This window comes from Dama dama, chromosome 20 (assembly GCF_033118175.1).
Source record: "Dama dama isolate Ldn47 chromosome 20, ASM3311817v1, whole genome shotgun sequence".
Classification (NCBI taxonomy): domain Eukaryota; kingdom Metazoa; phylum Chordata; class Mammalia; order Artiodactyla; family Cervidae; genus Dama; species Dama dama.
Window position 1 is genome coordinate 9,942,648 of NC_083700.1, and position 13,333 is coordinate 9,955,980.

The window sequence follows — 13,333 nt, forward strand, 5'->3', positions numbered from 1 at the left end:
GATATCCCCCAGAGAGGGTCCCTGGGCCAGAGCCCACCAGCAGTGCAGCAGGGTGGGACAGACAGACCAAGAGAGTGGCAGACACAAGTAATTCTTAGCTACAAAGAAAGAGGGGAAAGCCAAACTTCTAGTTGACCTAATGGGAACTGTACCAAAGGGTGGGGCCATATCCTGCACTGTGATGAATGAAACCTGGAAAGACTGGGCAGCCCCCACAGAGCCAGGCAGAGGCTGTGCCTCCCTGCCCCCTTCATTCCCCACCCGCTCCCTGGGCCTTGTCTCCCTGAAACACAGTGAATGTGGTAATAGTGTGGAGAATGAGGTGGGGACTGCATTTTTTTTTGCCCTAATCCAGCCTAAGAGGAGCTTCTCCGGTGGCACAGCAGCGAAGAATCCACCTGCAATACAGGCGATGCAGGTTCCATCTCTGGGCCTGGAAGAGGCTCTGAAGGAGAGCATGACAACCCACTCCAGTATTCTTGCCTGGAAAATTCCATGGACAGAGGAGCCTGGTAGACTAGAGCTGATAGGGGTCGCAAAGAGTCGGACACAACTGAGTCTCACACACACACACACACACACACACACACACACACGTTCGTATCAGGATAGATGAGAAGTCAGGATGGACTCTGGGCTGCTTGGCCCTGGGGGCAACTTGAGCTAGGGTGAGGGACCCTAGGGGGCTGCCTAGGACACTGCATCTTTTGTGCCTTCTGCCTGCTGCCAGCACCCCCACACACACACTCACACACTGCTGCTGCGGCTCTAAGGCCCTTTGTCTCCCACTGCTTAGTCACCCCCTTTGTCCTCATCTCAGACGGGGGTAGGAAGGGGTAGTAAGAGCCCTCTGGTGATAGCTCCTCTTGCCCCTGCCCCTTCTGGTCTCCTAGCCTTTGTCTGACTCCGGCAACGCCAACCCTCTCCACTTAGGACCAGGGTCAGCGTGTGTGGTGGGGTCCACAGGTGGGTGTGGCAGTCAGAAGCTGGTGGGTGATACAGGAAGTGATGGGCACCAGGGCAGGTATTAGCAACCTGAGCAGGAAGGCAAGGGGAGAGGAAGTATTCTGGCGGATGTGATGTGGAGGACAGGAGGTGACAAGGCAAAGAGTGAATAGGGGATGTGGGTAGGGGCAGGTGGCCCACCTCTGGGAAAGGAAAGTGCTGACTGTACTCGCTTCCTGGGGATATCCTGGGGAAAGGAGTGGCTGTAGCACGGGGGAGCAGAGATCGCCCCTACTTCGGAACCCTTTCCTTCCTCGCCTTGAGAGTCCACCCCCAAGACTCCTTTGCAGAGTTCTCTCCAGTCCCGAACCAAGGGAATCATTTCATTTCCTTTCCCAAACATCACCTCTTCCTCGCCAAGCACTCTCCCCATCCCAGGCACTGGGTTTCTGTTTCTCTCAGTACCCGAAGTTCCCTATGTACACAATGCTGCATCCACTCTCTCCTTCCCCATGGGGAATGAGAAATAAAGATTACTAGGTATTCCAGGAAACATTGGGTTCTTAGGAAAAGTGGGGCCAAAAAAAGGGAACCAAGTGGGGATTCCCTCTGATGGATTGACACAGGGTGCATCTTGAGCAAACAAGTCTTTCCTGTGCTGGGGGTTGACTGACTTGAAGCTGGGGGAGGGGTTAGGGCAGTTGAGAGTGGGTAGGAGCTAGGCCCAGAGCCTGGGGGAAGCTACTGGGAACCGGGCCAGAGAAATGGGGAGTCAGGAAGTGGGGAGGGGGAGCCCTGGGGGGAATGGAGGCGGAATGGCTGTTTGGGCTTTGGAGGGGGCGGGGAATGGTAATTCAGGAAGGGGGAGCCTAAGGGAAAGAAGGGAATCAGAGGTGCCACCCTAGGTCTTCCTTCTATAAAAGTCCTTAATCCTGTCTGCCGTGGCCTCTGCCTGCTTCATGTGCCCATTCTAAGCAGGCTCATCCTGCGTTTGAGCAGTACCCTTCCTGATCACTGTCTCCTTGCCTGTCCCTTCTTTGGCCTTCTGTACTCTCTCCAACTGCTTGGTTCCTGAGCTGTGTCAAGTCACCTCCTTTCTTTGTTCTGCCCTCTTGATGCTTCCTTACCTGTTCCCCACCCTCTTCCCCTGGCAGCTAGTTCCCTTGGCCCTGAAAACCAGCCTAAGGGGCAGAGAGCATCATGAAGGATCCCTGAGAAAAAGCTAGACAGTGGGAGCAAGAATTCTCCTGGGACTCTGCTCCTTTCTTTGCGTGTTGGTCAGGCCCTTTCCCTGACTTCCTACTCCTCCTGGGGCTCTGTTGCACCAGAGTGAGACAGCTGAGAGCCGACTGTGGAGTTTGGGAAAAGGCTATGTCATCAGCTGGCCCAGTGCCTGCGAGAGTCCCCTCTAACAACTGGGTCTGGGCAAGTCCCATTTTTTTTTTCTTTTAAAGGAAAACAAATGGATTTTTGGGAAGCAATGAGACACCCATCTGAGTTCTGCCACCAGAGCTCTGGGCTGAATGGCTGATTGCTCAGCCAATCGTGTAACAGCTGGGGATGCTTAAAAAGAGCTGGCGCGGAGAGAAGCTGGGAAGAACTCACAGAGAGACCCACAGACACATAGACACGGGAGAGAAAGGAGGAGAAAGAGACAAAGGCACGGCGGAAGGAGGCAGAGAGAGGACAGGCATTGAAGCGAAGCCAGAGAGAGTCTGAGAGAGCAGAGGGAGAAGCCAGAGACGCTACAGAAGACACAAGCGGGGAGACACAGGCCCGGGAGAAGGAGGGGTGGGAGGCAAGTGTGGAGGAACCAGACCACCAGGCACCTCTCCTAAGCCTAAGGGCCACATTTCCTCCATCTCCTCTGAAGGTCCCTGGGCCCTCTGAAAACTCTGCCTCTGACCCTGGCATGAGGCCGAGCCCCCAGGCTGCAGAGAGGAGCTTCTCAAAGCCGGGGCAGGGAGGACTGGGTGCCCAGCCGGCCTCAGGCCTGCCCAGCTGCAGCACCAGTACCATGTCCCAGGCGGACTCGCATCCCGGGAGGGGCTTGGCCGACGGCTGGCTGTGGGGAAGCCAGCCCCGCCTGCTGCTCCCCACAGTGCCCGTCTCCGTCTCCAGGCTGGTGTGGCTGCTGCTGCTAGCCTCCCTCCTGCCCTCAGCCTGGCCGGCCAGCCCCCTCCCCCGGGAGGAGGAGATCGTGTTTCCAGAGAAGCTCAACGGCAGCGTCCTGCCTGGTTTGGGTGCCCCTGCCAGGCTGTTGTACCGCTTGCCAGCCTTTGGGGAGACGCTGCTGCTAGAGCTGGAGAAGGACCCCGGCGTGCAGGTTGAGGGGCTGACGGTGCAATACTTGGGCCGGGCGCCGGAGCTGCTCGGTGGGGCGGAGCCGGGCACCTACCTCACCGGCACCATCAACGGAGATCCGGAGTCGGTGGCATCTCTGCACTGGGACGGGGGAGCACTTTTAGGGGTGCTGCAGTACCGAGGGACGGAACTCCACATCCAGCCCCTGGAGGGAGGCACACCTAACTCCGCTGGGGGGCCTGGGGCTCACGTCCTACGCCGGAAGAGTCCTGTCAGTGGCCAGGGCCCCATGTGCAGCGTCAAGGCTCCTGCAGGGAACCCCAGCCCCAGCCCCCGAAGGGCTAAGGTAGGCCATCCTGGAGTCCATGTCCTGCCGTGTCCTGCCATGTCTGTCCTACTGACCCCCATTCACCTTCTCTCCACCCACTTCCACTTCTGGCCCGTCTGTGGCTCCCTCCCTTCTGCCTGCCTTTTCTCTTTCCACTAGCCTCCTTTCCTGGGAAGCCTCTGGTTTTTCCCTGCCCCAGCCCTTCTTCTGGCCAGATCGCTGATCCCAAGGGGTGGTTCCCAGAGGTGGGTCAGAGACTCTGTGCTGGGAATGACTGCTCCCTCTCCCCATCCCACCCCTGCTTGGCTGTGGCATCCTGCTGGCACAGTCCCCAACAGTGAGGCCCTCCTAACAGCCCCCCTGGCCTTGACTCTTTTCTGGGCCCCAAGTTTGACTTTCACCCCACCACCAGCTAAAGGAATGAGGTTTGAGGCCCGAGGGATTGGCCTCTGGCTTCTGATGCTGTCTTCAAAATTGTTCTGGCAAACTACCAACTAGGGCAGGAGCGGAAAGGGGAGGCAAGGCACCCTGAAGTCCGTTCCGGTCTTCTGGTCGGTCCTTCCCACACTGTGGACCGACTGTACGGCTGCCTGCCTTTCCTCCCTCCCACTCCTGCTCCCCACCTTCTTCCCTTCCTCCCTCCCTCCCTCTCGAACTTTAATCCAGACCAGACGCTCCCTCCTCACCCGCCACGCTGAGATCTGGCCCTGGCCCTAGCTGCTGACTGAATTATTCCTCCAACCACACAGGGCAGACACGTTGCAGCCCAGCCCTCCAGCCCCAGTCCTACAGGCCCCGGCCACACTCGGGCCTGGGGGACCCCGTGGTCCCTCCCAGAGGCAGTCCCAACTGGTTTTCACTTCAGGGGCCCACACAGCCCTGGGACATGGCCTCCCTATCCCCTCCTCTTCTCAGAACCAACAGATGATTTCTCAGAGTTACCGCAAAAGCCCAAGGATCTGGAGTTAGGGGGGCGGGGGGAGAGGCCTCACCAGACCCTTCAAGAATCCCGTGGGATATGTGAGGCCCAGCTGGCTCTGCTGAGTTCCAGACCTAGGAAGTGAGGGAGGGGAGAAGTTGTCCACGGGTCTGGGAGGCTATTTCAGGCTCCTCCTTCCTTTTTTTCCTCTGCAGCGCTTTGCCTCGCTGAGCAGATTTGTGGAGACTCTGGTGGTGGCAGACGACAAGATGGCGGCGTTCCACGGCGCAGGGCTCAAGCGCTACCTGCTGACAGTGATGGCGGCGGCGGCCAAGGCCTTCAAGCACCCGAGCATCCGCAACCCTGTCAGCTTGGTGGTGACGCGGCTGGTGGTTCTGGGGCCAGGTGAGGAAGGGCCCCAGGTGGGCCCCAGCGCCGCCCAGACCCTGCGCAGCTTCTGTGCCTGGCAACGAGGACTCAACACCCCCGACGACGCGGACCCTGGCCACTTTGACACAGCCATTCTGTTCACCCGGCAGGTGAGGCCCCGGGCAGCGCCTCCAGGAAGCACCACTGCACAGACTCTGGTGTGGACGGTGTCGCTGGAGTAGCCCGGCATGGCGCCTGGCCCCAGCCACACTGCCAGGGCTGTCGGTGCAGTGCCCAGGTCCCCCCTGCTCTGGATCCCAACCCAGCGCACCCCGGTGTCTTGGTTCCTCACGCAGTGTCTCTGACCCCTCTCCACAGGACCTGTGCGGAGTCTCTACTTGTGACACTCTCGGCATGGCTGACGTGGGCACCGTGTGTGACCCCGCTCGGAGCTGTGCCATCGTGGAGGATGACGGGCTGCAGTCAGCCTTCACTGCTGCTCATGAACTGGGTAAGCTGGGGCTGGGGTCATGGGGCACCCTTGAGGAGCTGGAGAGCTGTCGGGGGTGAGGTGAGGCAATGGTGGCCTCACCAGGGTACAAGTGGAGGTCACAAGTTTTTCTTCCTTCTCCCCAAGCCTCAGTCCAGGGCCATTACCCTTCTCTGCTCAGCGTGTAGACAAACAATTAAAGTTTTCTGTTCAATGAGATAGTGTGTAGAAATCTACTGTGAACTTGGCTGTGTGTGTGTGTGTGTGTGTGTGTGTGTGTTTTGGAGGGGGAGGTGGGACAGTGTTGAGAGAGATTATTCACAACAGTCAGTGACAGAATGGATGGAATCGGGGTTGGGAATGTTGGCTGTAAGGAAAAGTGAGTAGGGAGGGCCCCTGAATATATCAGGGGGAAGGGAGACAGAGAAATGGGGGCCACATACTGAGAAGCCCTTGGAGCACCAGAAAGAGACTGGGGGCAGAATGAGAGGTGGAATGGATCTGGTCATCCAAAGCTGCAGCCAGGCTCTGATGGGTCTGCGACCCCTTGAGGGCACAGGGATGGGATTCTTGGACACTGACAGGGCCTCTGCTCCACAGGCCATGTCTTCAGCATGCTCCATGACAACTCAAAGCCGTGTGTTGGTCTGAATGGGCCTGAGAGCACCTCCCGCCACGTCATGGCGCCTGTGATGGCTCACGTGGACCCCGAGGAGCCCTGGTCCCCCTGCAGCGCCCGCTTCATCACTGACTTCCTGGACAACGGCTACGGTGAGCAGATGGCCCCGTGCAGGACGCAGCTCCCGCCCCTCACAGTCCTTCCTCTTCTCCTGCCTCCCACACGGGCCAAGCTGACTCCCTCCAACAGGCTTCCTCTACACGTGGGATGGGGTGAGAAACGCTGCTGCCTTTGTGTGGTTCCCACTTCCTCTCAGAATGAATAGCACAACTACAGGAGGCAAGTTTTGGCCTCAAAAGAATTAGAACTGAGCTTCTAAGGGCCAGAACTGTTCGACATCAGAAGGGGCCAGTTGTGAAGGAGGCCTTGTCACTTGTGGTGTGCAAACTTAGCAGTGTGGCTATGATCGGGAGCGCTGTTGATGAGAAGCAGATCAAGAAGTCTGTAGTTGGTTAGACTAGACAGGAAGATCTAGTGCTGTGAGCTCCTCTCCTGATTCTATTTTTTGATGTGTGTAGATGTGTGACTCTAAGTTACTTCACTTCTGCGTAACCGATCTATAAAGTAGGCATAATAACAGTAACTACCTCACAGGTGCTGGCCATGATTAAACACATATTGTTGGTCAAACACTTAGTCAATGCTCATCGAATAAACATCGAATAAATTGTAGCTGCTATTTAAAGCTTCTTCCAGTACTAGAATTTGTAGGATCCCTCAGCCCCCTGGGGAACCCAGTGTTTCAACTGATGACCAGCAGGCACCTCTGCAACTCTTGCCGACTTCATAACCCCCCTGCCTCTTTTCCCAGGGCACTGTCTCCTAGACAAGCCAGAGGCTCCCCTACATCTGCCCGTGACCTTCCCCGGGAAGGACTATGATGCTGACCGCCAGTGCCAGCTGACCTTTGGGCCTGACTCGCGCCACTGTCCACAGCTGCCACCGCCCTGTGCCGCCCTCTGGTGCTCTGGCCATCTGAATGGCCATGCCATGTGCCAGACCAAGCACTCGCCCTGGGCTGATGGTACCCCTTGCGGGCCTGCACAGGCTTGTATGGGTGGCCGCTGCCTCCATGTGGACCAGCTCCAGGCTTTCAACGTGAGATCCCAGGGCAGGGGAGGGCCAGAGGGCCTGGGGGAGTGGTGACTGGCTCTGAGCCCAAGAGAGTACATTGATCCCACTCTTCCATTCTGTCCTTTTGCAGGTCCCACAGGCCGGTGGCTGGGGTCCCTGGGGACCGTGGGGTGACTGCTCTCGGAGCTGTGGGGGTGGTGTCCAGTTCTCTTCCCGGGACTGCACACGGCCCGTCCCCCGGAATGGTGGCAAGTACTGTGAGGGCCGCCGTACCCGCTTCCGTTCCTGCAACACCCAGGACTGCCCAACTGGCTCAGGTGAGGAGTGGGAGGGATGGGATCCCTTGGAAAGCACTGGGAGAACAGAAAGCACTGTCCCTTGGGTTCAGGGACCAAGGAGGTATTAAGGGTCCTGCTCTTGAGGGGAGGGACAGGCAGTCTGTGGGGTGGAGAGCTGCCATCCTGTCTAGAAGATGTGAGAGGCCAACGGGAGGCTGGTGGAGCAGTGTGAGGGAGAAGGGCTCTGACTGTGCATTTTAACCCTACAGCACTGACCTTCCGTGAAGAGCAGTGTGCTGCCTACAACCACCGCACTGACCTCTTCAAGAATTTCCCTGGGCCCATGGACTGGGTTCCTCGCTACACTGGTGTGGCCCCCCGGGACCAGTGCAAACTCACCTGCCAGACCCGGGCACTGGGCTACTATTACGTGCTGGAGCCACGGGTGAGGACCAGAATGCTCCAGGGCCTTGTCTGTGCCCACTCACTCCCCCAGAGACCCTCTGCTTTCTGATGGCCAAGATCCAAAACAGCACTATTGCTGGAGTTCCCATGGCCCTGCCTGGCCAGCCCAGGGCTCCATTCAGACTTCTCTGTGTATGGGTATTTGGAAAATCGGCCCTGGACTCTGGATAAGTTGTCAATCGGGCCATGCTAGCCTGTCGCATTTCCAGTGGTTTCTTGCTCTTTCTCTCCCCATCTCCCAGTGCTCCATTTGGTGAGAATGGAAGCATGTGGCCTTTTGGGCACGTCTCTGACCCCCATCGGAGGGGCTGATCTGTTGAATTACAGTGGTGGCCTCATTGAGCTCATGGGGGACCAGTCCCCCACTAAACAGGCCTCCTGGAGAGGGTGATGGCCCTGCCCCGCCCCTCTCTGTGATAGGGCCCTGGGTTGAAGCTGAAGAAGGAACAGACCAGCAGTTTTGCCGCCTTCACTCTGTTCTGGGGAGAATGCCTACATGTTGACTGCCCTCTAGCGTCTAGCCGGGATACTACACCAAGGTTGAGGGTGGTGTTGGGACTCAGACCTGCACTTCTCATGTTGGCATCTCCTCTTGCCAGCTGTGTAACCTTTGGGCAAGCGCCTATTCTTTCTAAACCTCAGTGATCCATCTCTACAAACCTCAAATAGTGGTTGTGAGATTTATATGGCACTTAGCACAGTGTCTAATTCAGAGTGAGCATTCTGAAAAGGGTGGCTTTTATCATTGTCATTATGATTTTAATCCCTTACAGAACCTAGGGTTCCCTCCATATTCCGTCCACATCCCCTCCCTGATGGGATATGGCTTTTGTTTGGCTTACTAACACCTTTTGGTGTAGGAAGACCCTTTCAATTCTCCCTCTCTTCTCCTCAGGTGGCAGACGGGACCCCCTGTTCCCCGGACAGCTCCTCAGTCTGTGTCCAGGGCCGCTGCATTCATGCCGGCTGTGACCGTGTCATTGGCTCCAAAAAGAAGTTTGACAAGTGCATGGTGTGTGGTGGGGATGGTTCCAGCTGCATCAAGCAGTCTGGCTCCTTCAAAAAATTCAGGTTTGTTCACTTCCACCTTCTGGGGGACATAGAGGTATCCTCAACACTATTTCTCCTCTCAAAGAGCTGACTTGGGAGTCTAGTAGGGGAGACAAACATACCTGCTCAGCCTGGACGTGCCATGAGCGCCCTTGTGGGGACTGGGGAAGGCGTCCCCAGGAGGTGACCTCCCTCCTGGAGGGAGAGTGGGAATTGGACAGGCTCCAAGGAGGGGCTTAGAAAGGCACCTCAAGAAGGGGCTGCAGGTGTAAGGGCCCACAGAGAAGTGGGAGAAGCACGCATTTGCAGGTAGCTCAGATCTAGGCTGGACCGCTCAGGTAGGTCCGGGGCGACAACCTGCTGCGCACGTGTGGTGGTACAAACCCTGCTCAGGATGGCAGGAGGATTCACCGAGATGCTGAGTTCTCCTCTCCTCGCGCACAGGTACGGATACAACAACGTGGTCACCATCCCCGCTGGGGCTACCCACATCCTGGTGCGGCAGCAGGGGAGCCCTAGTGTCCGGAGCCTCTACCTGGCCCTGAAGCTCCGCGATGGCTCCTATGCCCTCAACGGTGAATACACGCTGATACCGTCCCCCACAGACGTGGTACTGCCCGGGGCAGTCAGCCTGCGCTACAGCGGGGCCACTGCGGCCTCGGAGACACTGTCAGGACACGGGCCCCTGGCTGAGCCCTTAACGCTGCAGGTCCTAGTGGCTGGCAACCCGCAGAACGCCCGCCTCCGATACAGCTTCTTCGTGCCCCAACCGGCCCCCTCCACGCCACGCCCCACTCCCCAGGACTGGCTGCGCCGCAAGGCACAGATTCTGGAGATCCTCCGGCGGCGCTCCTGGGCCGGCAGGAAATAACCTCACCATCCCGGCTGCCCTTTCTGGGCACCGGGGCCTCGGACTTAGCTGGGTGAACGAGAGACCTTTGCAGCGGCCTCACCCCGAGATGCCGTGGGGGAGGGGCTTAGTGAGCCCCGCCCCTCGTCTCCGCCCTACCGAGCAGGCTGGCCCTGCTGGGGTTTCCTGCCCTGGATGGCTGGTGGATGGAAGGGGCTGGGAGATTGTCCCCTATCTAAACTGCCCCCTCTGCCCTGCTGGTCACAGGAGGGAGGGGGAAGGCAGGGTGGGCCCCAGTTGTATTTATTTCGTATTTATTCACTTTTATTTAGTACCAGGGATGGGGATGAGGGTCAGGGTACTGGGGAAACTGATCCCCTGCCTTCATAACCCTCACCCTGTCTAGGAAATCCAGGGTGGTGGTGATAGGTGTACGTGTGTGACAAAGTGTGTGTGTGTGTGTGTGTGTGTGTGTGTGTGTGTGTGTGTGTGGTTCATCCTGCCCAGCTTTCCTTTCCTTGAATTTTATTTTCTGGGAAAGAAAGAGTCAAGGGTAGGATAGGCCTTCAGGGAGTAAGGAATTATCATATTTTTTAAATATAAATTGAGTTCTGCTATTTATGTGCTCCTTTTGGAGTCAGACAGATGTGGGTTGCACCCTGATTCCGCATCTCTGAACATTAGTTTCCTCATTTGACAATAATAATACCTCCTTTGTAAATTTGTTATAAGAATTAAATACTGTAAATAAAGAACTAGCATAATGCCTAGCACTCAATAAGTGCTCAACAAATGTCAACTGTTGTCCGTTGTTATTATCACCACCTTGCTGTCCTCAGCTCCACTGTCTATGAGTCTGCAGTGCATCTGAAGGCGGTAAAGATCTACATCAGTGGTGCCTGGCCTCGCCCCCAGGCTCAATTCCTTTGGTTGGCAGAGCCCTAGCCTGGATTTTGAAGGACTGTCAGAGAAAGGACAATCCTGTCCCTGATTCCTGGAGGCTCCCAACCATGTGGAGACTTAATAAACACCGCAGTACAAGCAGAGTTGACAAGAACATGAAGGTGAAAAATAACAAGAACAACTATGTCAATACATACAAACAGTGCTTAGTAATGAGAGTGCTAGTTAAGGGGGTCCTGGAGAAATTGTTTCAGAAAGACCACCGGAGTGGGAGCTGGTGGGTCTGAATCTGAGCTGGGATTCAGCATCTTATTAGCTGGTAGTGGTGGATAAGTCACAGATTTTTTGAGCCTTAGGTTGCTTATGTGTGCAAGAGGGCTAAAAATACCTCTTCCCACAGGGTTATTCTGAACAAATGTTACAGTATTTTCAAAACAGTGAAGTGAATTACCCTTGTGAGTACTGAGTAACAGGCACAGAGTCCCTAGAAACCAGTGTAAACCCAGCAGACTTCTTTGAAGACGTGAGGTTAGAATGGAATTTAATAAGAGGTGTGGGAGAGTCAGGAGGGCCAAAAATAAAAAAGGCACGGAGAAGCTGAGGCAAGGCGGAGCCAGGTGTTCAGTGGTGGCAGAAAACACCTGAAGGGCAGGTGGGTACTAAACAATTCTATTTTTTCTTCTGACTGGGTGACTTTGATTAAGGGAACAGGCTTGTGATAGGGTGGCAGGTGGACCCTGCAAGAATTTTGAGTCTTGAGGCAGTAGCAGGACTGCTAGGGATTAAAGAAGGACTAAATGTGGAGGTGAGGGAGGGACTATAGGCAAAGAAGACCCTGAAGTGGAAGTGGAGAAGGAGGAAACAGGGAAAACAGAGGTGCTTCATTCTGCCATAGTAGCTCCTGGCTGGGCTGCCAAACATTGCTTGGGATGTAGTGCTGGGACTAGGGAATTAAGGCAAGCCATGGAGAGTGTGGTGGTAGTGTATACTATGCTCACTGGGGCTGGGCTTCTCTGCTCAAGTTCTGTAGCAGGCAGTGCCTTACACAGCGCACTGGAGTTTGTACCGCCAACCACAGCACTCACTCCCTCGGCAGCGCTGGGACCAGGGAGGCCCCTGCTCTGCCCCCTCTCCTCTCTCAACTGTGCTGGGCCCTGGCTCTTCCTCCTGTCCTCCTACCAACCAGGCTAGAGGAGGGAGAAACAGGAGAGTGGGACAAGGCCAGAGTGATCTTCCAATATTTCATCTAAGTAGCAAAATTGGGCCACCAATAACATGTTTATAGACCTTAATACTATGAGCTAATGGTATAATAAGCCAAATTCGGTGCTAAGTAAACCTGAGGTACAAACACAAACAATACATGACTAAAGATGCTCACTGCAATTTGGGGAAATGTTTTGTAGTATACCTCTGCAAAGAGAAAGTTCGGATGATATGAAGAGCTGTATGATAAGGGCAAACTGAACTGATGCCCAGGCTTCAGTGGACTATGAGGTTTAAGGAGGATGAATCCTGGGATTCCCTAGTGGTCCAATGGTTAGGACTCCATTTGCTTCCTCTGCAGGGGACACAGATTCCATCTCTGGTCAGAGAACTAACTAACATCTTGCATGCTGTGCAGTGTGGTCAAATAAAATAAAATAAAAAAGGACCGTGTCCTGGGCTGGGCCTTATGAACAGGTAATCATGATACCCCTTCTTATGTTTCTTTAGTGTCTATGGTAATTCACACTTTGTAAATCACTTTCGTATGTATTATTTTAAGAGAAAGCCCTTTTCTCACTGAATAAGGTTCTGACTGCCATGAAGTTTTTCCCAGGAAGGCCCTGAGCTCAGAGGCCGCCTGTGTGATTGGGTGGGTAGGTGGGTGGAGTTAGGCAGTGAAAGGAAGAGAGAGCTGCTCCCCAAAGAGAAGTGATGGGCATTCTGGCCCTAAATCCCAAGCAAGGCCTCACCCCTTTCCGGAATGTTCTCATCATAGGACCCTCCCCAGAACCAGGCCATAGACTGCCTAATATCCTGATGTCAGGAATCCAGCAAGTTCTTCGTATGGATTAAGGAGTGCATACCTCCCTCGAAGAGCCAGGACAAGCCCTGACTCCAGTCTGCCTGATCTATTGCCTTTATGGGGCTGAGCTGGGGTATGGATGAACAAACAGAGGAGAAACAGGAATAACAGGAGGGAGGAAAGCCTGGAGACAGTTCAGATATCTGGTCCTTAAGGGAGAAAGAATGATGTTGAGCTGGAGAAAGAAGAATCAGTGGCTGTGGGAGAGCCCAGTCCCTTCAGAAGTTCAAGCAGAGACAACTATTTTATAGGATGGCAAGGGTGACTGTGTGTTTGAAGTGGGGGAGGAGATTGAAGCAATAGCTGTGAGTTGGGCTGATTTCTTTCAAATCTTTCTGTCCCTGAGATTCTCTGTTTTAGCGGTTAGAGCAGAAGAAATCTGGGCATTTGTCCAATCACTAATTTTGTGGTGAGGGTGGGAGAGCCAGTGTTTGGGGTGGGGTGTATGCTGTGGAATGAGCTATTAATTTACATTTCCACTCCATCTCTAGCCCCACTTCTTTAATCTTCACATAGCATTATAATATTTTATTGTCTAAAATACCAGATTGATGGTAAGTGACAAAACCATCTCATTGTCAGGGCTTGTTGGGGAGGAAGGAGGAAGA

The 13,333-nt window shown here is 55.1% G+C and overlaps 1 protein-coding gene across 1 annotated transcript; it reads left to right on the forward strand.

Annotated features, from left to right (window-relative positions):
* Nucleotides 1-403: 403 nt before the first annotated feature.
* On the forward strand, nucleotides 404-10,550 carry ADAMTS4 (ADAM metallopeptidase with thrombospondin type 1 motif 4). The gene is made up of 9 exons (XM_061120292.1): nucleotides 404-3,595; nucleotides 4,712-5,035; nucleotides 5,244-5,376; nucleotides 5,956-6,126; nucleotides 6,846-7,132; nucleotides 7,239-7,425; nucleotides 7,656-7,831; nucleotides 8,747-8,922; nucleotides 9,346-10,550. The coding sequence occupies exons 1-9, from the start codon at nucleotides 2,858-2,860 to the stop codon at nucleotides 9,770-9,772; spliced, it is 2,619 nt and encodes an 872-aa protein (XP_060976275.1). The 5' UTR covers nucleotides 404-2,857; the 3' UTR covers nucleotides 9,773-10,550.
* The last annotated feature ends 2,783 nt before the right edge of the window (nucleotides 10,551-13,333 follow it).